This window comes from Tiliqua scincoides, chromosome 5, assembly GCF_035046505.1.
Source record: "Tiliqua scincoides isolate rTilSci1 chromosome 5, rTilSci1.hap2, whole genome shotgun sequence".
Taxonomy (NCBI): domain Eukaryota; kingdom Metazoa; phylum Chordata; class Lepidosauria; order Squamata; family Scincidae; genus Tiliqua; species Tiliqua scincoides.
This window is the reverse complement of record NC_089825.1, coordinates 121624772-121651005: the sequence shown is the minus strand read 5'-3', so window position 1 is coordinate 121651005 and position 26234 is coordinate 121624772. Positions and strand designations below refer to the sequence as shown.

Genomic DNA, 26234 nt, shown 5'->3' with positions numbered 1-26234 from the left:
GTTAGACCTGGTTAGGATTGCACCCTTAGGGTTGCTGTCTCAAGTATATATTCTAGGAAGTGATTACTAGGAGCAAACACAAAGATTCAGGATGACATAGCGGGATACCTTTGGATGTTGACTTTATGTATAGGATTAGAAAAGTATAATAGCCTTACAAACAATTTGCAGTGATTACCAGAAGATGCACTTTTAATGGCACAGAAATAAGCATTTACTTGCTGATTTCTATATATTAGTCCTCCCTTGAAGGGAGATGAGCAGATCAGATAGTGTTTTGTTTTTTTTCTGGCCAGTTGGCAAGACTGACATCCTTAGAATCAAAGAGGGTTAGGAAAAGGATCTAGGAGGCTGCAGATATTAATGCCTCCATTTTTTTCAATTAAGGAAGATCTAGGAGGCAAAGATCTACACTGGAGTATTAGAGGACTTGTTTAGATATTAGATATCTATTTGGGGCTGAACAGAGAAGAATCCTCTCTGTATGCCTACTTGCTAGTTCTGGCAGCACAAAGCGGGTGGGCTGGCAAAATCCTGCTTTCAGTACAGTTGTGGGTACCGCAAGAGTTCCATGCCCTATTTTAAAGACCATGGCTGGCTCCCAGATCCTCTGCCTGGAGAATGAAGAGCCATATGTGAAAATAACTGAATCAAACCCTGAATTTTATTACTGTGAGGGTCAACGATTAGCCCTTGAGGCCCTGCTTGCTGAGGGTGAGGAGGCCTTTAAGAACTGCCTTTCCCAGGAGAAGCTGCGCCCTTTTCTGTCAGATGGGGAGTTGCAAGAACTGAAGTCAGCAGCAAATGAGGAGGCTTCGCAGGAAGGAAAAGGTGACTCCGGGAACCACAGCCATGGCAACTCAGGATCAAGTCTCAGCTATTGGCCTGGACGATCGGATGAGCCCACTCCGGACCTGGAGCTGGGTTGGCCAGATAACGGAGCTTGGAAAGGGATTACCCGGGCTGAGGTGTATACCCACCCACCAGGAGAGGGTGCTCCACATATCAAGGAACTGGTGCGCAGATGTGTCCAGCAAGCCAACAAGGTATGGAGAAGGGGGGAATGTGTTGGGTTTAAAGTACATCATGTTCAAGTTCTCAGTGATGTAGAAACAAGTGTGAAAATCATTTCATTCAAAAGTGTTTTTATCATTTCATTCAAAAGTTTCTGTTTATACATAAGAAAGTTACAAAGTAAGAAGGGCAAGTGGGATGAACTCCCTAGATTGAGAATTTCCATATAAGTACCCTTCACTTTCAAATTGCCACTCTCCATTAGAAGTGAGTTTTGTCTTTCCTCTTGACCAACATCCTTGCTCAAGTCATTTTCCTCTGGAAGAGAAAAATCTGGAAATGTACTATATTTTTATAATCATTTATTTACAAACATTTATTTGTAAAGGGGTTGTAAGGGGTTGTAAAGGGGTTGTAAGGGGTTGAGCAGGAAGGACAGGGTACAGAAGCAGGCACATAAGCAGCTGCAGATTCATTGCAATGGCTGTCCTTAATATATAATATAATAATATACAGTATTTATATACCGCCTTTCTTGGTCTTTATTCAAGACTTTATTCAAGGCAGTTTACATAGGCAGGCTTATTAAATCCACGCAGGGATTTTTACAAATTGAAAGAAGGTTCTCTCTTTCAAGAACCACTACATTCAAGGTGTTACACTCCGATCTGGTTTGACATTCTGGCCTCCATCCTCCCACGCTCCGAGCAGATGGAACAGCTCAGCTGCAGCTTGTCAGCTGCTTCAAGGTCGCACGGTGCCGGTGGCCTCAAACTGGCGTCCTTGTAGATGTTAAATCTTCAGGCAAATGGAGGCTCTACCCTCTAGACCAGACCTCCTGTCCTTATAACTCAGAACCAAATTAAGTGCTGGCCGGAAGCACATTAAATGTTGCCACTGTCATAAGTACCAGTGGTTTATTGGTCAAACTCGCTAAATGGATCCCTCAGCCAGTGCCCCACCTAGCCAACCCCAAACTGTCCAAATATCAAACTGTGGCTTGATATCCTGATTTGTTAACAAATCACAGTTTGAAAAAAACAAAACAACCCTACATCCCTGAATTATGTCCAAATGGCGAACTGTTATTTGTTAAAAAATGGAAATGGAAGATTTTTATCTTCTCTGCTGCACAAAGGAGGCGAAGGAAGGGGGGGCGTTTGCAATCCCAAGGGAGAGCAGTTTCATGCACAGCCTTTATTAAAAGATAGCGGGGGGGGGGGGGCAACCAAAACTGAATGAACCCATGGCAGGGCATAGGGGCCTTTAATACTTTGCCCTATTGCAATTCCAGTTCTGATCACACACACACACACCCTGCATGCTGTATAAATTATTTTATAAAGTTTCCATTGAACACCGATGAAAACTAACATTATCATTAAAATAGCAAGAGGGGGTGCGTGATAATGGAACCACTGTAGGGATCATGTGTTAAATCCCCTCTGCCTAGGGCAGTGGTTCTCAGACTGACGGGTCGTGACCCACCAGTTCATGTAAAGGGGAGAAAAGGAAGGGAAGAGGCAAAGAAGTGATCCCCAGGATCACGCCCATATGGGGAGGGGTGCTTGTGTCTTACTTTATGAAGACAGGGCTGCAGCAGGCTGCAGGAAGTGTGGGGAGCCCTGCGCAGCCCTCTGCTGTGCTCCCCAAGGCTTGGAACATTCGGAGAAAGCGGGTGCAAAGCACTTCTGTTTTGCAGGAGGTGCTTTGCCCCTGCTATTACAGAATGTTCCAAGCTTCGGGGAGCTCTGTGAAGGGCTGCGCAGGACTCCCTGCACTTCCTGCAGCCTGCAGCAGCCCTGTCTGTCTTCATAAAGTAAGTCACAAGCACCTCTCCTCACCCCCCTTAGCAACACAATCCTGAGGATACCGTCACTGCCCTAGCCCCTCCCCTGAGGGAGTAAAGCTCCCTCAAAGTTTGAGGACCACTGGCCTAGGGGATTTACTGGATACAAACTGGGACAGAGTGCCTATACCTTTAACTATTGTATATAGAAGAGGGAATTTTGGCAGGTGCAGCTCAACATGGAAGGGTTTAAAAAGCTGCACCTGCCAAAATTCCCTCTTGTATTCAGTGTTTATAGGTATAGGTACTCAGTCCCAGTTTGTATCTGGTAAGCCTGCCTCTACCCTGCTACAGTTTTGCCAAATTTCTGGCACCCCTAGTGCTTTTTTTTAAGCAAGACAGAAATACTCAGGCCAGCACACAAATCTAATGTAATGTACTTGAAAAGAGATCATTATTGTCTTAACTGGGCCATACTCATTCTCTTCCCACCCTCCATCTGTGTTAGTCTATTACTTTAATCAAGCAATTAATCCATTAATAAATTTGCATATGATTAAAATGAATGCTGCAACTGGTGCTGTCTTCGAAGAGGCATTCCTTTCCTGTGAGAGTGGAAGGGGAATGTCTCTTCTAAAACAGTGTCTGACATTGCAGTTTTTATAGGTACTTATAATAAACAAAATTTTTAAATGTGTTTCCTGATTAATCGGGATGCTTGTTTAGGTGATTAGTAGAGATTTTTAAAATTGATTTATCAATGAGAGTTGCCTAAAAATTGAAAATAATTTTAACAACTGATTAATCAATAAGAGGTTGACATTGAAATGCAGAGGGATGCAACTAGCATTCCAGAAACTCAAAGCAGCCAGTTGTTCAATAATGTGACATTGCTGTACCTGTCCCCATAGAGTGGCGTGATGCACAAAAAGCTTCATTGTTCCTTACCCAGTTAGCAACCAAAAAGTAGGCTTTAAAGAAATTAAATTTAAAAAGAAGTAATCTGAAATCAAAACCAAACAAACTTGCTTAGCCAACATAAATGCATAAACCGCATAAATATATATGTACATACACATGATTTACCTAATGCCTGTGGCTGGATTTGGCTTTGCTGATTGTTGATATAGAGATATTGAATCTGAAAAGCAAGATTCCAGGTTGCCTTCCTACAAACCCCACAAACCAAACTGTGTATTATCCAGGTCATTGCTATAGTCATGGATGTTTTCACGGATCCCGACATCCTCTTGGATTTGTACGATGCTGCAGTCAGGCGCAGAGTCCCTGTCTACGTCGTTCTTGGCAGACAGCAGCTTGCCTCCTTCTTCACCATGGCTGAGAAAACTTGCCTGAATGTCCGCTACACAGAGGTGAATTGCGGAGGGGGGGGGGGTGGAAGCTACCATTCTAAGCAGCTACCTCCACCCTGGAGCTGATTGCATGTCAGGCCTGGATAAATTCAATTGACTCTCACCTGGCATGCTCATTTGGCTTTGCTGGCATTATCAGTACTTTGTATGGTGGCTTTGGAATGAGCTGCTCTGAGGAGACACATCACAACCATTGCATCTTAAGAAAGAATGGCAAAGAGCAACCTTTAAAACTGGCGTTTGTCTGGGGCAATTTTCACAATGGAGAGAGGTGAAAAGCGGTGTGCCCCAAGGATCTGTCCTGGGACCGGTGCTTTTCAACCTCTTCATAAATGACCTGGAGACAGGGTTGAGCAGTGAAGTGGCTAAGTTTGCAGATGACACCAAACTTTTCCGAGTGGTGAAGACCAGAAGTGATTGTGAGGAGCTCCAGAAGGATCTCTCCAGACTGGCAGAATGGGCAGCAAAATGGCAGATGCGCTTCAATGTCAGTAAGTGTAAAGTCATGCACATTGGGGCAAAAAATCAAAACTTTAGATATAGGCTGATGGGTTCTGAGCTGTCTGTGACAGATCAGGAGAGAGATCTTGGGGTGGTGGTGGACAGGTCGATGAAAGTGTCGACCCAATGTGCGGCGGCAGTGAAGAAGGCCAATTCTATGCTTGGGATCATTAGGAAGGGTATTGAGAACAAAACGGTTAGTATTATAATGCCGTTGTACAAATCTATGGTAAGGCCACACCTGGAGTATTGTGTCCAGTTCTGGTTGCCGCATCTCAAAAAAGACATAGTGGAAATGGAAAAGGTGCAAAAGAGAGCGACTAAGATGATTACGGGGCTGGGGCACCTTCCTTATGAGGAAAGGCTACGGCGTTTGGGCCTCTTCAGCCTAGAAAAGAGACGCTTGAGGGGGGACATGATTGAGACATACAAAATTATGCAGGGGATGGACAGAGTGGATAGGGAGATGCTCTTTACACTCTCACATAATACCAGAACCAGGGGACATCCACTAAAATTGAGTGTTGGGCGGGTTAGGACAGACAAGAGAAAATATTTCTTTACTCAGCGCGTGGTCGGTCTGTGGAACTCCTTGCCACAGGATGTGGTGCTGGCGTCTAGCCTAGACGCCTTTAAAAGGGGATTGGACGAGTTTCTGGAGGAAAAATCCATTATGGGGTACAAGCCATGATGTGTATGCGCAACCTCCTGATTTTAGGAATGGGGTAAGTCAGAATGCCAGATGTAGGGGAGAGCACCAGGATGAGGTCTCTTGTTATCTGGTGTGCTCCCTGGGGCATTTGGTGGGCCGCTGTGAGATACAGGAAGCTGGACTAGATGGGCCTATGGCCTGATCCAGTGGGGCTGTTCTTATGTTCTTATGTTCTTGGAAGATATACTGTTAATGGTGATTTTTATTCTAAGGTTTTTAAGATTGAAAGTGGTCATCTCCCCACCAACTTCGGTGCTGGTACAGTTAAGGGCTGTCGAGTATTAGGGCTGCCATTTTTGCTTCTTGGGATAGCTGCCTCCAGCAAATCCTTAGGGTAGTGATGACTAGGGGCAAGCAACAGGGCACAGAATAACACAATAGGGTACCTTCAAGCAGTGGTACTCAAACTTTTCTGTCCAGTGGCTCCCTTGAGCCCCGTGGCTGTTGACCATGACTCCCCATCATGTTCCTGAGGGGTGGAAGTGACATCATTAAACAGGAAGTGGCCAGAAATATTAACTATATTAAATATATTAATTATCATTATCATTAATGATATTAATTAATGATTAATTAATTAACGATATCATTAATTATATCATTAATTAAATGCAGATCTTACAAATATATTATTAATACCCAGCAATATACATGCTTTATAAATGATCAGCTGCTGATCACTGTTGGAGACAGGATGCTGGAGTGGGTAGATTTTGTCTGGTCCAGGAGGACTCATTTTTTTAAACTTTGTAAGCATACCAATAGAATTGTTTTATCAAATGAATTTTGTGAACAACCAGTCTGACCAACATTACACACACACACCCCTTTGGACCCCAATCCAGCTAGTCATTTCTCCCATTCTCCTTGGATAGGATTGAACCCTTTATTAATTTAATGAAATTGAATTTTTCCAGCAGCTGGTGGGGAAAACAAAAATAGACCATGAAAATATATCAGAGCTGATAAGGGTTTGGTTAGGAAGCTGATTTGTCTCCTATACTAGGAGGTGCACAGCTCAAGCCTATGCATGTCTACTCAGAAGCAAGTCCCATTAGAGTCAGTGGGGCTTACTCCCAGGAAAGTGTGGATAGGATTGGGCTGGCAATCACTTCATCATTGGCTGATAAGTATTCCCTTCAAATAGCAAGATTCAGCACTTTAAAAATACAGCCTCTCCTCTTCAGTCAAACAACAAGATTAATAAATCACTTTAAAAACAGTACCCTTTTTCTGCTCCTGGCCAAGTAAAGTGTGTGATTCTCTCTCCCCCCCCCCCCTTTGCCAACTGCATGGAAACAACTTTAAGACCCCTGGTGACTGGTAAAATAGGAAGTGTTTTATTTGGGGAGGGGGAGGAAAGCGGGAAGGTTTGGAGATCGAAAGGGGGGAGTGGAAGAGGGAGGGGGTTGAAAAGAGAGATTTCACTTTGATGAGAAGTGATCCCAGGCTGGGAACTAGGAACTAATCAGACAAGGATCAGCGAGGGTTAAGGACTGCAAGCTGAGCATGCTCGGTACTTGCCTGATGGGGGTTGGAGTCCAAGAGCTTTGGAAACAACATGCAGTGAACACAGAAGGCGGCAGCCTTGGAGTGGAGGGAGAAGAGGGTGGGGCGGCAGCAGCCACTCTCGCAGCTCAGCAACTCCCGTCTCTTCTGCTTTAAAAAAAAGCGCAGACGACGGGCAGAAGATGGGCTCGTATTCTGCCCAGGGGTGTGACTGTATCACTGCGAGAGGACATCCTGCGCCTCCCCTTTGAGTTCCTGGCGCCTCCCTAAGGAGCCGCGCCGCACAGTTTGAATAACACTGCCCTCAAGTGTAGACTTTGCATAAGTTTAGAAGGTTAAAGGTTAAATTAGGACAAGGTTAAGGTTAAATTAGGATATGGGTTATAGCAGTGGTTCTCACACTTTTAGCACCAGGACCCACTTTTTAGAATGAGAATCTGTCAGGACCCACCAGAAGTGATGTCATGACCGGAAGTGACATCATCAAGCAGGAAACGTTTTAACAATCCTAGGCTGCAACTCTACCCACACTTAACCAGGAGTAAGTTACTATCATTGTTAAAAGCATATACAGAGTAGCCTGTTCAAAGTATAGGTCTGTAACAGTTCCCCATATGCAGTCACATACCATGGTAGCATCAAGTCTAATATATTAAAAATAAAATATAAAAATAATAGGCACTCACCTGAAATTGGCTCACGATCCACCTGGTGAGTCCCCACCCACAGTTTTAGAAACAGTGGGTTATGGAATGATTCATTGGCTCTGCCCATGAAGCTGAAATTTGGGGTTTAAGGGAGTTGGGTCTGTTTTGGCACACTCAGAGAAATGGGATTGTGTGGTTCATGATTCCAGTACTTTTTATTAGGATAGTCATGAAATGAGATAACCATGTTGGCTATTTGGAGCCACTGGGTGTCATGCAGTATACCATATGCTGTATATCCCCATTCGGTTGTAAGAATGAAAAGATATGGTTTTCGGAAGTGGGTATAAGTTGGTGGATGACAAACTGAGTTCATCTAAAATCGTATAGTTTTGTTTTTATTAGCTGCCGTGAGTGTGGGTTAGGGATTAAGATAACAAATAAATGTGGTTCATTTTGTAAGTGAGATTACCTCATAGGAAACCATGTTCTGTGGGCTTGGGAGCACCACAGCTTGGCAAGCTGAAGGCTCCAGGTTCTAGTCCCAACATCTAAACTTAAAAGGAGCAGATAGGAGGGAATGAGAAAGATATCTCTTGCTAAGGTCTTAGAGATCCAGTGCCAGTCAGAGGAGGCAGTACTTACTGGGCTAGAGAAACCAACAGTCTTATGTTCTTATGGTCTGACTCAGGGGTGGCTCTACAAGTACCTATGCATACCCATGCCCAACTGGCACCTGATGCAGCAAGGGATTCACTGCTAATTCTACTCTACATCTCGGCTTGATAGGCCAGGGTTCATGGGGAAAGCTTGGTGGGCAATTGTGGGGCAACAGCGGCACTGAAAGAAAGGGCATCTGGGAAGTATAAGCTGCAGCTAGGAAAGCACTCCAAAGCCTGGGGGATCATGTCATTGGGGTGAGGGGTGAGGCACACGCACCTCTCAGGGCTTTTGCCTCAGAACCCCCTTAAACACAGAAGCTGCCATATTCTGACCTTGTTTAGAGGAACTTTGTATGTTCATAGAAGCATAGAAGCCCAAATGTTTTCAGGCTCAAATGTATTTTGCCTGCCATTCAGTGGAAATATAATTGTAGTGTTTTCCTTGGTTGGGAGCCAAACTACTTCAGTGGTCTGAACTGCTTTCAGTGTGTCACGTGGAGGTTCTTTCGACAGTGGGTGGTGATTCCTGAGCAAACTGCTCCACTATCCCAGGCCAGCTGCACCTGGCACAAGGCCAAACTCTTCTGAATAAAGAGCAGAGCATCTTTCCTCCAGATAGACAAGATCAGTTCCTCACTCAAGTACTCAAAAACACAAAACACAAAGATGGGCAAGGAGAATGATTTTGCCTTTCTGTGTACCCTTCGCCCTTCCTTAGAACCTGAGAGTCCGCATCATTGATGGTTGCACCTTCCACAGCAGACATCAGAAACAGGTCACAGGGACCATGAAGGAGAAATTTGTGCTGGTTGATGGAGAAGTCGTGATCACTGGCAGCTACAGGTAATCCTTCCCTCTGATTTATACCAAAGCAGTGAATTTCAGGGCCAGTTCAAGGAGGTGTCATGGTCAGAAACTTGCTTGGGGCCCCAAGACTGGCAAATAGCCATCTAGAGTTGCCAACTGACCAGAAAAAACAGCCTGGCTGCTTGTTCACATACCATGAAAGTGTTTGATATGACACTGTTCACAGATAACCTTTATCACCTGCTTACCTGATGGAGCTTAACTTGCTGTTAAAGGTACAACCAAAACAAAACCTGCTGTTTCATTTGTGAATTTGTTTTGTCCCCTTAATCTTCATTCCTGGCTGTAACCAAATTTTAGGTAGGAATTGCCCCACATTCATCCCTCTTTACTCTCTGCTCCCCTCACTTTCCTATACTGTTTCCCCCATTGTTTAAGATTGTAAATGCTTGAGAGGCAGGAATTTGTCTGGTCTTTTGCCTGTGTAATGCTGCAAGGTGCCAGGTACGCAGATACTTCCATATAAACAATGTCTTACAGTTGGCAACCCTCAGTCAACTACCCCAGCAGCATCTCCAGACTCTCAGTGTTATCTCAGCTTTGCACAGAACATCCAAGTAAATCAAAGGCTGTGTGAGTTTACAAGCCCTGTATCTGCCAGGTTAAGAGGACCTATTGCCTATGCCTTGTCCAAAAGTTCTTCCAATCCTGGCATTGCCATGGAGTGTGTTTCACACATCCATTTTCTTCCAAGAGTAATTCTATTCCATTTCCATGCTAAGTACTGTGCCTCTGATCTCCCTGCCCTCACTCTATAATTACTCACAGTTTCAGACTGCCAAGGCTCAGTACATGATTTGGGTTACCACCTCTTTTAGAGGCAGAGTCTCCATGCCTTAACAAGCTGCATAACAGGTAAGAGAGCAGGAGGCAATGCTTTTTACCGCATTGTGATGGAACATACAGTCTCTTCAGTTTCTGCCTGTCAGCCAGATATTAGATGCACAAAGTAAAAAAAAAAAAATGACCCTCCAGTATGGGACTATGTCACCAAATCTAGTGATGTCTCTGGACTGAACTCTTGTCTCCTGTGCTTTTGGTGAGGCACTGCACATAAGAGGTTATGATGCAAGTCTTGAGACCTGTCCCCAGCAATGTCTTCCCTCGCAGTTACTTCAATCCCTATGCTTTATTGTTTGCTTCAATTAAGCCATTTCTGCCCAATGTTGCATATATGCAACAGAGATCAAATGTGTACACCTGTGGGCTGGGCAGAAATGGGTTATGACTGAGAACCTTCAGCTCAAATGACAGGGAGAGAAATGGGAGCTGAAATTGGCGCTCTATAGCTTATTGTTTTGGCCACTGAAGCCCTGTTTCATGGTGGAAGCATTCTTCCTGGTGGCTGCTTGCTGCTGCTGCTTTCTTAGGAAGCCTCAGAACAATACAACATCATGAAGTAACGTTGCCCTTGAGAGCTTCTGAGGAATAAATTGTGTCCTCCCTTTAAAAAATCATGGAAATGCTGTCTTTTGCCCACCTGAGAATGGGGCAACAAACACAGATGTGCAAGAGTCACTTTGCTTGAGTCGAGTCTCAAGTCATCGACCCTGTGACTTGACTTATCCGCGAGTTCTAGCGTGCGCCCATTGTGACCCATCCTGAACTGCTTACTGAGTAATTTTGACTTGAGTCTGAGTCATTTTGAGAAGCAAACTGAGTCATGAAAGCGGCAAAAAAAAAAAAAGCACACACACACGAAACACACACAGGAGCAAGTCTTGACTCAAGTCTATCAAGTTATGCCTCTTTTCTGAGTTGCTTCCATGACTCACATGTCAGCCCTGAGTCATTGGCATGTGTGACTCGAGATTCAAGTCGCAAAAAACCCACTTTTCATGACTCAAGTCCAAGTCTAAGACTCAAGTTCCCATCACCAGCAACAAATATCAGGGGACCATTTTGCTTCAGCCTTATAATACATCTTTTATTTCACACCCTCAATGTTCATGGAACTTTGTAAAGAAACTGCTTTACAAACTGGCCCTTGCCCCAAGGCTCTTACAGTCTAAAATTTGAAACAGGAGAAGCTGATGGATGTGCTGAGCGGTGAAACAAAGAAATAATGCGTGTTCATTTTAATTATTCATCCTTAGGCTTGGTTAGAATGTAGGGTATGGGAACTAGGGGGTTCTGCCCCTTAGTCTTCAAACCTTATTTCAGTGGTTCCCAAATTGTGAGCTGTGGGTACTCAGGGAGCCACCAAAACCAGCCAGGAATGGATAGGAATGATGCTGAAGTAAACTGGCTTTGACTGGGGATTTGACAGAGCTCCTTGCTAATTGGTTCTAATTGTGGGCAGGGCTGCAGCTCAGCGGCAACACCATCATACTGTTTGTTCTCTCCTTTTCCTTCTGTGACATCGGCAAAGTGATGTCTTAATAGGCTTATAACTGAAAGTCCTAGATGGATTCTGCCAATGAGCTTTAGCACCCATTGTGATGTGATTCACTGCTCAAGTAGTCAGCAAATTCTGTTTGGTTGTCGCTGGAAGCTCATTCTATCCTTCAACTAGGTTAGAGCTGCAAGATTAGAGATTACCTGTCAGTCCACAGTTGGTGGGTGGAGGAACCCAGAGGAATGAGCTGGAATCCAATTTTGGACCTTTGTATACTGAATCAAGCAGGTTTTCTAACTCAGGACTACTGTTGGTGAAGCTACTGAATCAAGCAGGTTTTCTAATTTGGGTCTAATGTTGCTGAAGCTACAGAAACCCAGTTAATGCTGGCTTTCTAGAAAGGCCAGGGGGATTAGCCAAGAAGTTTGTTCTGAAGCTGCTGAGCACTAAAAAAAACTGCTCTGAGAGCTTTGAAGATATTGAGTTACAGCTGCATAAATTAGGAACTTGTGAAACTTGGGAACCGAACCAAGTTGGGAACTAAACCAAGTTTATGAAATTTGGGAACCAAGTAGCATTGTGGACGGCTTCAGGAGAAGCCACTCCTTGAGAAGCACAGATCAAGCTGACGTTCTGGCTCCATTTCTCATACCTCTAAAGTGTACGGAATCTGGTTTTATGATCAAGGAAACCAAGTTGGTTGCAAAGAGATAAGGGGAATCCACATCTCTCCAAAGCTGCAAGAATTCAGGACCAACACTCAAAGAGCTGGTGGAGACACCCCCTTCCCACACTAAACAGAAATCTATCAGTGGAGGGGACTTTAGATTGTTGCAAACCCCTAAATTTTGGTACATCTGTGGCTCAAGAAAGTGAACACACAAAGCCAGAACAAAGCAATGCAATCTTTGCTCCTCAGCCTCATATGCCTGCTGGCTTGCAGGACGCATCTTGCGTTTTCCAAAAAATGCTTCTTCTGTGAAATCACTTCCTCCGTAAAGTGCCCCAGCACCATGATGAGTTGTGGAGAGGATGAAGACTGCTTTGTAGGTGAAGGAGCTGCCTTGGGGGTATCAATGATCAAAAACAAGGGCTGCACCCGTGCCATCAACTGTGGCAAGGAGCAGCCTGTCTCCCATATGGGGGTCACCTACAGCTTGGTCACCAACTGCTGCAAAGGGACCTTGTGCAACGCAGCTCAGACCGGCCCAACTACTCCTTCCCTTGTCCTACAGCTTGTCCTCACCAGCTTACTCCTGCTTGGCCTCCTCCAATTAAATTAAGAAGAGCCTCAAAGAATAAAGCCTTCACTTTATTTTAAATTCTTGTTCCTGTGGTGTGATGGTATGCTCTATCCCAGACACAGTCGCACATGGGTACTAGGTAAAGAAAATTTGCATTTGTTTCAATTCCCTTACAGTAATTTGCTATCATTAATAATTCTGTAGCAGTTTCTAGGATATCAGGGGGAAAAAACCCTCAAGAGTTCTAGTTGACAGCACAATCCATCCAGAACATGTAGATCCCATGTTTATGCCTTCATCCTTTGTGTCCATTAAGATATCACAATTTGTTCCCTGCGGCGGCTGCAGCAGACTTCTGGCTGGAAGGATGCCACCTCTGCTCTCTCCCAGTTCAGGCACAATTTCTCCTTCTTGTTTTTTGGATGCAATGAATCATACAGCCCCCGTTCATTTCAATTCTCTGCATTCCAGTATTTGACTGGTGGGGTTCTCCTTTGACCTATGAACTGCATGTTTTCCCCCTCTTTGGTCCATTGTTTGTGCTGCTTGATGGAGGGTCTACATTTGGCAACGTTCTGACTGAGTTTTATGCATTTCGTTTGGGTGAGAAAGCCTCCTGTCTCTTCCAAAGCATGAGGTCTTGGAGGGTGGAGTGGGGTCTTGGGAGACAAAGTGTGCACCTCTAATTCATCTAGTAGCTGTTGGTAAGTCAGCAATGAGGTCAAGAGCTGTGTTTGGTGTGACCAGATTTGGGATGTTTTTAAAGTGCCATGAACATGTTCAGTCCACTCACAGGGCTTTGCACCAAAGGCAAATAAAAATTATAATAATAACCTGACATCAAAAGGAAAAAGAATCTTTTAATTGGACTAGATTATTTTAAAGAAAAATGTAACCAAACAGAACAATTCTATTTAATCATATAAGCAAGCATTGACTGTGCAGCATCCATAGATTTCATTGTATGAAATTTGCCTCTGTGTGCAGAACAATTTCCATTACTGAAACCAAATTTATCTCCAGAAGTATGTGAGAGTTGTCCAGCAAGCACACACACACATGTCCAGGTGCAATGCTCACTGCAGGAGAACAAACCAAGTATACCTCTTAGTTGAAGTGAGCAGAACCTCAGTATGAAGTATGTGTGGGACAAACGAATATTCTATGCACATAGGTGTAATTTTTATATGAAGAGAAAAAGGCACTTTTAGAGGGGGCAATCAAGAGTGGAGAAGCAGCAGACAGAGCATAGGTGTACAATACTTTCCCTGTCCATAGTTTTCTTACTCCAAATTACCCCCAGCAGTTTTTCCTTCCATCAAAAACCCAAACTATGGTTCGGTGTTGCACATGACTCAGGAATCAGCATATAGTTTAGAATGCAACTCATGGGTGAGCTTCCAAAAATATAGGTGATCTGTGATTTAAAACTAATTTTCTGTTAACCACTCCCATTTCTATGGCACAAAAGGCCCCTGGAGACAGAACAGCAGTTGTAATTATGGGTTGTCATTGCAACTCTTGGTCTACAAATCCATTTCTCACCCTGGTTTCTGATTCTGGGATTCTGATACCAGGGCTTATTGGTTCAGACCACATGTCAAACCATAGTTACACTTAAGGCACAATCGTAACCAGGTCTAACTCAGAAGTTTTATTTTGTTCAATGGGGCTTACTCTCAGGAAAGTGTGGTTAGGATTGCAGCCCTTGTTAACTATGTTATTTGTGTACTGTCTGAAGTTTGAACTTCACCAGAGAGAGGGACAGAGCACTGTAACAAGAAAGTAGCTTTTCACTGAAAATAGGTTTTGGAGCCACTCTGTTGAAATAGGTACACACAGTACAATTAGTTTGTAACTGATAAAATAGGACTTGTCACTCCTAAGAAATTTATCTCCTCCTTGGTAGTGTTCTTGAGAAATTTCCTTTTTCATGGAAAATTACCTCTTTTCACTTTTATCAAAATTTACCTCTACTAAAGGAAATTTCCCTCACTTTACAACCACAACTTTCCATACAAGTGCTTCAGCATGAATGGAATACTGGAGTTTGGCACCACCCCAAAAGAAAAACTGCAGTAGAAACTGCCCTTTAGAGAAGCTTGGAAGATGTGAGAACTGGTGGGAAAGAGATCAAGTTACACAGGAGATGTGCAGAATCCCCATTGTGGCGACAGGTAAACAATAGAAACAATTGTCTGGGATAGATAGGCAGTTTAGTTAATCCTCTCTAAGACTATAAGAACTCTGCTAGATTAGACCAAAGGTTCAGCATCCTCTTTCCCAATGAGTCCAGTTAGACGCTGCTAGAAAACAAGACATGAAGGGTATAGCTCTCCCTTATGACTGCTCCCCCCAGCAACAAGTATTCAGAATACAGTAGACTGCTCTTGAACATGGAAGTTCCTTTTAGCTATCAAGGTGAATGACCAATGGTAGATCTATCCTCCACAAATCTCCTTTTAGCTGTCACCAGCTCCTTTAGTAGTGAATTGTGCAGATTATGTATCTCTTTTGACACATAAATGAACCTACAGTCCATCCATTTCATTGGATGATGACAAGTTCTAGTGTTATGAGAGAGGGAGAAAATATTCTCTATCTACTTTTTCTGCACCACACATAATGTATAAACCTGTCATGTTCCCCTTGGTTGTCTCTTTTTCTATATTCTCCACTTGGGACCTCTCTTTGTGCTGCCAGGTACAGTTTAGTACAACCAAACCAGGGTAGCATAGTGTTAGGTTTGGATGTGAGAAAATGCATTCAGTCATGTCAGTTTCTCAGCCTAATATATCTCATAGGGTTCTTGGGAAGATAAAATTAAAAAAAAAAATAGCATTGTCATTAACCCTTAGCGCAGTGATTTTCAACCTTTTTCTTCTCTTGGCACATTGACAAGGCACTAAAATTGTCAAGGCACACCATCAGGTTTTTGACAATTGACAAGGCACACCATGCTGCCAGTGGGGGGCTCACATCCCCATTGGCCCTACTAATAAACAATCTTCCCCCAAACTCCTGTGGCATACCTGTGGACCACTCGTGGCACACTAGTGTACCATGGCACAGTGGTTGAAAATAGCTTTGGAAATTCCAATAGCTTTGGAAATAGCTTTGAAAATTGAGTGTTGGGCGGGTTAGGACAGACAAAAGGAAATATTTCTTTGCTCAGCATGTGGTCGGTCTGTGGAACTCCTTGCCACAGGATGTGGTGCTGGCATCTAGCCTAGACGCCTTTAAAAGGGGATTGGACAAGTTTCTGGAGGAAAAATCCATTATGGGGTACAAGCCATGATGTGTATGCGCATCCTCCTGATTTTAGAAATGGGTTATGTCAGAATGCCAGATGCAAGGGAGGGCACCAGGATGAGGTCTCTTGTTATCTGGTGTGCTCCCTGGGGCATTTGGTGGGCCGCTGTGAGATACAGGAAGCTGGACTAGATGGGCCTATGGCCTGATCCAGTGGGGCTGTTCTTATGTTCTTATGTTCTTAGCTACCTTAGAACATAAGACACAAACCCTATAAATAAATAAGGCAGGCCTTTGAAGGAAAACTTAGGCCCGGTTTCACCAATACATTGTATTGGAAAGTACTATGTCAAATTGCATTTGGGAGAATTACAGAATTTATTTTCGTGCTTCCCTATAAATAAAATCCCTACATATAGAAAACCAGCATGTCAGGGAGAAGGATGGGCTATCATGGCAAGCATTTTTTCTCTGTTGGAGCGTTGTGAAATCTGAGATTCCAGATACAGACCAGGAAAAGATTTAATGTGTGATAAGGTCTTTGTGTAGACTGGGCCTAAAGACACCTAGTACAGCAGGCATTTGGGTCTTCCTATCCTTGTCACGATCATATTGAGGCTAGAATGGGTGGCCATTTGTTCCATAAGCTCATTGGGGGTAAATGCAGACACCTGTGCTGTCAGTCCTCTGTCGAATCCTATCTATTGGTGAGACAACTTTGCTACCATTTCTCCAGTAGTTCACACTTCTTGCTGCTTATGTGGAACACGGCAAACTAATTGAGTGAGGAGGATTCTGCCAAGAAAACTGAAAACAAGCTAAGTTCTCAATTATCCCCATTTCACCCATTTCCCCACTCATCTCAAGGAGGGCAACTGCCAGACAAAACTCAAGGGATATACACTTAAGCCAGTTGAACAGCCATTAACTTTCACCAGAGAATTCTAGGACCTGTCATTGTTTGTTTGAGGAAGGGAAATTTCAGCACTTTTCAAGTACTGGAAGAATTTAGTGGATGGAGTGTGGGGTAGCCCACGAACTGACAAAGTCTGTAGTGCAGATATTATATGCATATTTCATTTTTAACCCACTCATTCTCCAAGGAGTCCAGAGCAGTGTACATAGTTCTCCACCCTTTTATCCTCACAACAAGCTTTAAAGGGAGGTTGCAGTGAAAGATGGTGACTCACCAAAGTTCGCCCAGTGAGTTCCATGTCTTGAGTCAAGATTTGCAGTAAGATCTTCCCAACCATAGTTCAACGCTATGCCACGCTGGCTCTTTTAGGTTGCTTCCAGACTGAGGTCCACATACAAAGTGGATGACCTAAAGTATTTATGGTGACTGTAACTTAACCGTTATTACATTGTTCAGAATCTTGTTACCTTCTACCTTCATTTTTATGTTTTCATTTCAAATATGCAAGCTTCCTGGTTTCAGGCAAAGAGGAGGCTGTGTCTGAAAAATTGTGCCGGGTCCGTGGTTTAAAATCCACTTCTCCCTTCTCAACAGCTTTACATGGACAGATGCGCACTTAAACCGTCACTTGGTCACTCGGCTTACAGGGGAGGTGACAGAAGCATTCGACCAAGAATTCCGCACCTTGTATGCAGCTTCCTCCCCACTGCCAGCCCTGGAGGTGCCACGCAGGCCTCAGATTGCTTCTGTGCCTCCATTAGCGAGCGTCAATGGGCCAGATGTAGCGCCTTACATCAGTGTCCTGGATGGTGTGCAGCTGTCCAACCGCATTGCAGAAAGACGCTCTGTGGCACCACAACCCGTGGCCAAGAGCCATGCTGGTGAATGGGATCTAGTATTAGCCTCCCCTGCTACTGCTGAAGACCCTGTGCTACCTGCTCCACCACCAGAGACTTCGATCCGAAACCGGCTGGCAGCATGGCGTGTCACAGATATTTCGGGAAGGGCCCCACCTGGAGCCCCCGATGGGCACAGCGCACTCAGTGATATCCTCAGGAACGTACAACGGAGTCGGATGTCTGCCGCCAAGACCACAGGTGCTCGTGCTAGCAAGTCACTCTGGGACCTAAGTCGCTTCAGCCAGCTCTCTGGATCCAGCACTGGATGGGGACATAATGGCATAGACTCAGCTGAAGAAATTAAGGTAAGCAGCACCTGTCTTTTCCAACCTTAAGTCCCAGTTCATCCAAGACTTCCCAGACATTTTACAGTGAGTCCTCCTGGTCCACAGGTTCAGAACCCACAGATTTGACCCACCACAGTTTCTGAATCTGCATCTAAAGGGCCCACAGAGACCTCTAGAAATGCATCTGGAGGTGTTCTGAAGCTCAAGTAGGCCGTGCGCTGCCTCCTCGGTCCTCAGAAAGCCTCCCAGAGGTACTTCCTGTTTGCTGAGAAACCAGAACTGCTTCTCAGAGGCCTTCTGAGGTGCCAGGAAGCTCGCTTGGCCTCCAGCACCTCAGAACATCACTGACACAACTGAACATTCAGACACAACTGAAGGTCCCCTGTGGGCCCACCCCCAAACCTCGGTATCTATGGGATCAGTATCTGCAAGGGATCTGGGAATGGATCCCCCACTGATACCAAAGTCCTACCTATAAGTTCCCAGGATCCCTTGCTTTAATTCACAAGCCTCCCCTCATCTCGCAAAGAACCCTGAACTTCCAGCTCTTGTCTCCCTGCACAAACCAGCGTAATGGAGTGAATAGTGTGTCAGATTTAGGAGATCTGGTTGCAAATCCCTGCTCAGTCATGAAGCTCACTAGGTGATCTCAGACCCATCTTACAAGATTGTTGTGAGGATAAAAGGGGCAGAACATGTACACAGCTCTTTGCTCTGTGGACACAGAGTAGAATAAAAATTTAATAAGCAATTACTAACCCTATATGGGGAAGTCAAACTCATTTCATACAGAGGGCCAAAGTTAGCATTCAGGACTCCTGCTGAGGGCCGGAAGTGATGTCATTAAGCAGAAAGTGAGATCATTAAGCAGCTAATGGCCAGAAGTCAGACCTTATTCTCATATGGAAACTCATTAACTGCAAATGTCAGAAGAGAAAATACACAAATCTTGATCATATTTCAAGATTTGGGAAAGCCCTATTTTCTTGTGGGCTGCCGTTTCAGCAGTAACACCTCAGCAGCTGAGAGCCTGAGGGCCGGATAAAAAGATTCCGGGGGCTGTATCTGGCCCCAGGCCTTATGTTTGACACCCTTGCCCTATAACATTCGTTGCCCCAGTTCTAGGAATTATGAATTCAGGATTATCCTTGATACTTTTTAAAATGTTTTAGCTAAGTCCTGGAGCCCTGAAAGAAGGCAGTACCATCAGATGTGTGCATAGCATCTTTATAGACTAGCATGGACTAATGGTAACCAGTCATTCATCTAGGGTTAAGAACTTCCGTGGGGAAAAGGCTTGAGGCTCCTCATTTGAGAAATTAATTACTATCCAATTTCCAACCCCATTTACTGTTCACAGTCTAAACTAGTTCTAGTTAAAACAAGTTCTATTTCCAAGATTGCAGTCTCCATGACACCGGGCTAAGTATATGTATGTATGTATGTATGTCTATAGGTTTCCACTGGGAAATATCTTTCAGGCTGTCTGAAGGGGGCCATATAACGTGCACTTGGTAGTAGGTTGTGTCTGTGTTTAGGGCTGTTCCATTTTGTTCCATTTGTGTCCAGATTGCTGACATCTCCTCATCCATTCATCTTGATAGCTGAACAGACATTATACCAAAACACACACACACACACACACACACACACACACACACACACCCCTACCTTTGCAAGTTGGCCTCTTGAAACAGTAAGTTGTGCTTACACACAAATATTATTTATTATTATTATTATTTTATTAATTTATACCCCGCCTTTTTGCCCAATGGGCACACAAGGCGGCTTACAATTTAAAAGTGCAACATGAAAAACAATTAGAAACAATTTACAATAATTAAAAAAATCTAAAGACAAACAAACCCCGTGGATTTTCATATAAAAAGCAAGGAGCAAGAACGCCAGCCAGCCTGTCAACAATTAAAAGCTTTTTGAAATAAAAAGGTCTTCAGTCCAGAAATAAATAGGTGGCTCAGCTTGCCGTAAAGAGGTAGGCTGACATGCCTTTCCAAGAGCAGATTGACCTGAGTAATTACCCCTCCTTCCCATTACAAGTGGCAGGCTTTTTCCCCTTTTCCAGTACTCCTGTTCGGGAACACCTATGACAAGCCCCTCTGTTGCCACACGCATTTTATGGCCTTCAAATTTCTTTCAAAACTCAGCTCAGTGGTGATAGCCTTTTAATAACAACAAGCAGCTTTATAACCACAGTGGGCCTGTTCAAGTACCTCAGAGGGTGAAACCATGCATTATATGGCAAATGGGGGGGGCGGGGCGGTGCTAAACCCATATTTACTGATGCAGGGGAGGAGGAACCTCTGAAAGGAAGAATCAGTGGGCATCTTCTCCCACTTGATGATTCTCTCACACAAACCGCTATAAGGCTACTGGAAAAACCAACCTTGGTTTTTCCTCAGCTAGCCTACAGGATCAAAATGAGCTGGGCTATGGGGAAAAATAGTCTGGGGGAGGGGTTGCACCAATTTTCCCTTGCACATCTCTCCCCCCCCCCCGCCAACCCTGTTACTGATACTTGGCAAACACATTTACTGAGGTAATGCATGTTTCGGCCCTCAGCACCTTCGTTCATGCACAAACCTTTTCCTATAGTCAGCTTGGAAAGGTATACGTACCAGTTTCCAAAGAGGACTTGATTTTTCCCTCAGATGCTTCTTTTCATAAGACAAACGTGTTCAGTTTTCAGTAAATTCCTCTTGCTTTGCAGCTTAAACTCTGACTCCCCAGGGAATTGAAATTTCCGTAGTAATTTAGGTTTCCATGGGAACCAAAATTTCAATATTCTTTAATCCTGGTTCATACAGAAGGTCAAAATGTACTTTTCTACAAATCCGTGCTCTGGAAAGCATAGCGATTTTAGCTTCTGGCCACCGTGGGACCCAAATAATGCTTTCCCCATGAAATTCTCTTTGCTTTTAGAACAAGAAGTTTAGCTTTCCATGAATTCCAGATGTTCTAGATACTGACACTCACTTTTCCCTCACACATTTCAGTTGCTACAGAAACCAATCACTGACTTCAGGGTTTTAGTTACTGCAGGAACAAAAAAATACTAATTTTATTCCATGAACTCCCATCACCACAAAGACCAACGTTTTGATATCCCAACATTCTCTAGCATGCTAGGAATGAAGCTTTGGTTTCTGAGTGGATTTGAAGTGCCCAATAAGAAATTTGATTTCTTTGTAAAAACAAAGCGCTCGCGCTCTCTCTCTCTCTCTTGCTTGTTCTCTTGCTCTCTCTCAAAATACAGGTCAGTGGGGATACAAAATCCCCATTGTAAAACCATTCCCATTTAGGTAGAGCATTCCTGAGGTTATAACTTTACCACAGATTATTACTACAGAATAATTTTATCCTTATTTTTATATCCCACTTCCTCACTAAACTTGGTTTGTGAAGAGGTTACCATCATTTAAAAGTACACAGTAGCTCAGTACTTGTTTCTTCTGGGAATGCAACAAGTTCACAGGGCCAGGATGGTGACAAGAGCCCTAAGAGACATTGACTTCCCCAAGCACATCTTGCAAGCCTATGGCTCTGTCAGAACTTCATATCCAGCATTTATACAGTGCTTTCAGAAGTTCAAACCACTTCATGTTGTTCATCTCCTTGCAGTCCTTAGAACAACTAGTAAGACAGGTGTACTTGTTAGGTGGGTTGGTCTTATTATTGGGGGGGGGGCAGTTTTAGGCTATTTCTGCCCCAGGAATTTGTGTTTGGGATGGGACTGTGATGAGGGAATTCCTTATGGACAATTTCTTTACAGCTACAGTGCATGACACTGGCTCTCAACATGAACCCCAAACCTCAATAAAGGCGACAACTTTTTCTTTTTTAATGAGCTCAGTGTCTTTAACAGCTGCTTTACAAGCAGTAAAATCAAGAGGTGAGGTCAATTTTGTTTTAAAAGCAACAGCTTAACAACCCGTTAAGAAGTTGATAGTTCTCAATTTCAGTCCCAGTCTTCTTAATTAGAATTTAACTACCACGTTTGTAGTGGTCACAGTTGCTAGTGGGGCTGAATTTGGGGCACCATGGAAAGCAGAGAAGCGAGGGACTTATTGGCAGACCAACCCATGATGGGGCCTGTGCACCTGGAAAGTCTCCTGTGAGAGACTCATTGAAATGAATGGGGGCTGCTGCACAACAGCTGTTATGGGTATGGTGGGTTGTACTATTTGGGACTTTCTGTATCAAAATCTCTCAGCCAGGGCAGGCCTACTGCCAAAAGGAAACAGGGTGGCTACGGCACAGGTTGCTACTAGCAAAAGCAGGGGCATAGGGTAGGTGAGAGGCACTAGAGTGGAAGGTTTCGAGAAGCCTTATGCCTGCCCCACAATTTACTAGAGTCTTCTGTCACACTGGGGAGAGAGAGGATAGCCTTTACACCTTTTTTCCCCTTTAGCTCCCACCTTGAACCAACAGCTATAGACAGCTCCTTTGGTCAATATTGATAAAAGCTACACCCATGCCCAGTAGGGGAGAAATCTAGAGCAATGAGTCTCAGGCTATGACTTATCAAACTGTAGTAGCTTCCCCCCCCCTTCCTTTGTCCTCTATAGTTGTATGGAGGCAGCTATTCAACAGGTGTGGATTTGCCCTTCACTGACTCAAGGTGCGGTCCTTAAAGACACAGAAGTCCTGTGAGAAAAGAGAGTGGCAGGGAGACAGAAGGTAGCCACTCTGCCCTCACTTTTGTTCAGAGGCTGCTCAGCCACCTCCCCACTCTCATCTTCCTTGCTCCTGTCTCCTGTCATTCACCAGTTTGTTACCTCTCTTGGGGAGTCTAGGAGCATAAACTCCATAGATGTTAAAAGTTTGCCTCAGTCACTGAAGCTTGTAGCCAGTAGTTACTTTCTAAGAAGAGAGATATCAGGGCCTAAACATTCCTGGAAGTCACTCTGACCTAGAAACCACTATCTCCCCCCCCCCCCCCCGCTCCCGCTCCAAGCAGGCAGCAGTAAGATAAGCACATGCACTTTGCACACGCTCAGAGGATCCCTCACTACTATCATCTCACACGTTCTCGAGCTAAGACTGGGCTTTTGTAACACATTTGTCAGTAGGAAAGGTCCTCAGTGAGCCCTGCCTCAGTGAGCCATGGCTGCAAGCAAGACAGGAACTGTTAAGAATCTCAATTTTTATTTTTATAAATGAGAGTGTTTCTTGTAGCATTTGTGAGGATCACATAAAAGCTAGCTGGTTATTTCTGCTCCAGCTTTAAGCCATTTCTGCCCAACACTGCATATACACAACAGGGATCAAATGTGTGTGCTGGACAGAAATGGGTTTTAAAAGTAGGGATTGTTCCGGTGTTCATCAACTCAGCATTGCTACCCCATTTCTTCAGACAGGCATTAGCCAACATCATCCTTACTGTTCCACTGTACCTATTTCTCTCCTTCATCTTTTTCACAGTCCCAGCTGCTCTCCTTCACAAGGACTGGAATCTTACGCCGAAAGAACTCACTAGTTTGTTTTGCTTAGCTGGACAACAAACCTTGATTCCCATGCTTGTGCATGCACACACTGAGCTGTTTTTTTTTTTCATTTTGTTTTACAAATATTTGTTTTTCTGTTCCACAGAAGTGGGGTTACCAGGATACACCTGCAAAGGAGCTGATGAAACAAAGAGGAGCAAGCCACACCCCAGATGAGCCAAGGCTACCTGCCTACCTGGCACATGGCCGCATGCCCCCATCCTCTGCTTTTATGCCTCTAGGGAGACTACAAGGACAATTTTATCATATCCCTTCCAATGTAGGTCTATTACGGACCTGGGGGCACCCAGGAAAACCTCATTATGGACATCAGCCACGCTTCTGAAATCCCTCAAGCAGAAACAAAAACCCACCACAAACATGTACTGGAACCAAACTGAAGATTTCCTTCTTAAACGATAGCCTGTGGCGGTGAGCTGTGATAGTTCAAGCAGCAGGAACACTTATAACCTTGAGGCTGTTTGCTTTGTAATGGGATATACTGGGAGGCTTTTCTACCCAATCCTGGTTCATCCTGTGACAAGCTTGTTTTAATGAGACAAGACATCTATCAGCAAGTAAAGAAAGCGGAACAGGTTTCCTCTGATGTCACCAGTTTATACTAGAACTGGAAACTTAAACTGATGACCTGGTTGTGGAATGCCCTGCTGCTGGGGTACTGAGAATAAAGACTATACTAGTAAAAAAAAAAATTTGGGAGGCCCTAGAAACAGACTTTGCTTTGCAATCTCCCATCAATGTTATTTGCTAACACAGATGCTACTCAGATTGAACCTCTGTTACAAGTTGCTCCACATGTTTACTTGGTCATACTATGAAAGTCTCTCCCCATGACCAAAATATAGTATTTTACTGACTGGACAAAGACAAGTAGCAGACTAGCTTTGGCATTTAAAGAGGTCAAAACTGCACAGAGCCCTGCTGGTTTCTAGGGGAAGAAATTTTAAAAGGAAGGGCAACTATTCTACATTTCATACTGATCAGGAAGTGTTGGTCCTGAATAGATAAGGTATTTTACAGAAACACAAGGAGGGAAAATTCATCAGTTTCTCACTGGAGAAGGGCCATATAACTGGAAAGCACCTGCTTTGCATGAAGAAGGTTCCAATCCCTGCCATCTCCAGGTAGGGCAGAGGGGGGAAAAAAATCCTGTCCAAAAAACCCTGGAGAGCTGCTGCCACTCTGTGTTAACAATATCAAGCTAGATAGACCAATGGTCTGACTCCGCCTAAGGCAGATTCCCATGTTCCTATGTATCTAGAATAAGAAAATGTAAATTAGAAGAGGCAGTTGGAAACAGATTCATGCATCTCTGAAGCTAGGCTACGTACCAGAAAAAATGGAAAGGAGAAAACCTCGGACAATCTGTTGACAGTAACCGTTATTTGAAGTTCAGAGGCAAAAAGTATCTCAAAGTAACAGATGCTGGGGGACAAACAACATATAGGAGATGGTGATAGTGTCTTTGAGAGCTTCCCAGGAGCAGCTGGCCAAGGAAGCAGAATGTTGGACTTGGCTGATCCTGCATTTGATCCAAGAAAGCATTTGTTAGGTTCCTCTCGCTCCAGTATCCCTAAGCAAGCAGTAACAAGGCTCAGGCCTCTTTGACAAAGAAAACAGAGGATGTTATTGTAGAGCAGTTTTTCCCAATAAGGATAGAGGGTGCTGGGTTGCTAGGAGTCAGGTGCAAGAGGGTTCCCATCTCTTCAGCAGAAGGGAAAATTCAACCAGGTGCAGCTTCTCCTGTTACTTCAGAATAATGAAAGAAAAGCTACACGTGGCAAAACATTCTTCAGTGTGCAATTCAGAAAGACACAGGGGCTCTCTCAGGTCTGGCTCTGGCATCCTATGGATAGAACCCCCATCTGCAAAGCTGTCATTGAAGGCAGGTATCTTAGAGTTCCAGGAGGCTGATCAGAATGTAGACTCCAAACAATTCAAGGCATGATTTTGTGCAATTTAAATGGGCAACACCAGTTGTTTCTTCAAGGGGCAAGGAGACAGTTAAGCAGTAGCAGAAGGCAGTAATGAAGATTCCAGAAGCCTTTCTTCAAATAAGTACCGTACTTCCCTTATAAGGAAATCTGGTTTCTTCAACATTCAGAACAGAATCTTTTGTTACTGGGATCTTTTGTTATCTGTGCCCCAGTAGTTGCACCTATTGCAATAGTTGTGCAAATTTGACTGTGCTTGTACAAGTCTCATAAGCATCTAGTAGCTGGTTCCAGTGATGGTCTCACTGGTGATGAGACATCCCTTCCCCCTACCATTTCATGGTAGCCAGTAACCCCAAGGAAAAAAGTCCATGAGCCATATACCCACTCTCTTTACAGGGCAGCCCAAGAGAAGTACTGCAATCATGCAGACTTCTCCAATTTCTTTCCTCATGAATAAATGTTTAGGCAAGCTCAAGTGCTAGAAACTCAATTCCAAAGCAATTTTTAATACTCTCCTCCATTCGCCATTAAACACTAGGAATAAAGTGTTTGGTTGCTTACAGCTTTTACTAATGGGGGAGAATGCTGGGAGAACACATACAAAAATATGGGAGTTGTGCCCTCTAGAGGCTAAAATTCCCAAGGCACCCGTTTCCAGTAGCAACAGAGAGTTTGAACAAAAGTACAGGATGCCCAATGCCCAAACCAAGCCATGTCTCCAGCCCAGAAGGACAGTTCGGTAGAGCCCGCTTGTTGCTGGAA

The 26234-nt window shown here is 44.1% G+C and overlaps 2 protein-coding genes across 2 annotated transcripts; both read left to right on the top strand.

The window, feature by feature from the left end:
• The first annotated feature begins 590 nt into the window (after positions 1-590).
• FAM83E (family with sequence similarity 83 member E) lies at positions 591-23860 on the top strand. The gene is made up of 5 exons (XM_066631296.1): positions 591-1046; positions 4009-4176; positions 8926-9050; positions 17419-18028; positions 23621-23860. The coding sequence occupies exons 1-5, from the start codon at positions 591-593 to the stop codon at positions 23858-23860; spliced, it is 1599 nt and encodes a 532-aa protein (XP_066487393.1).
• SPACA4 (sperm acrosome associated 4) lies at positions 12312-12695 on the top strand. Its single transcript, XM_066627381.1, has one exon. It carries the CDS (start codon positions 12312-12314, stop codon positions 12693-12695), a length of 384 nt encoding a protein of 127 aa, XP_066483478.1.
• Positions 23861-26234: the final 2374 nt, after the last annotated feature.

Bases quoted from the DNA above. Each gene is read 5' to 3' on its own strand.
- FAM83E (XM_066631296.1), top strand. From the start codon at position 591: ATGGCTGGCTCCCAGATCCTCTGCCTGGAGAATGAAGAGCCATATGTG. The intron at 4,177-8,925 runs GTGAATTGCGGA...GCCCTTCCTTAG, and splicing joins TGAATGTCCGCTACACAGAG to AACCTGAGAGTCCGCATCAT. The intron at 18,029-23,620 runs GTAAGCAGCACC...TCTGTTCCACAG, and splicing joins ACTCAGCTGAAGAAATTAAG to AAGTGGGGTTACCAGGATAC.
- SPACA4 (XM_066627381.1), top strand. From the start codon at position 12,312: ATGCAATCTTTGCTCCTCAGCCTCATATGCCTGCTGGCTTGCAGGACG.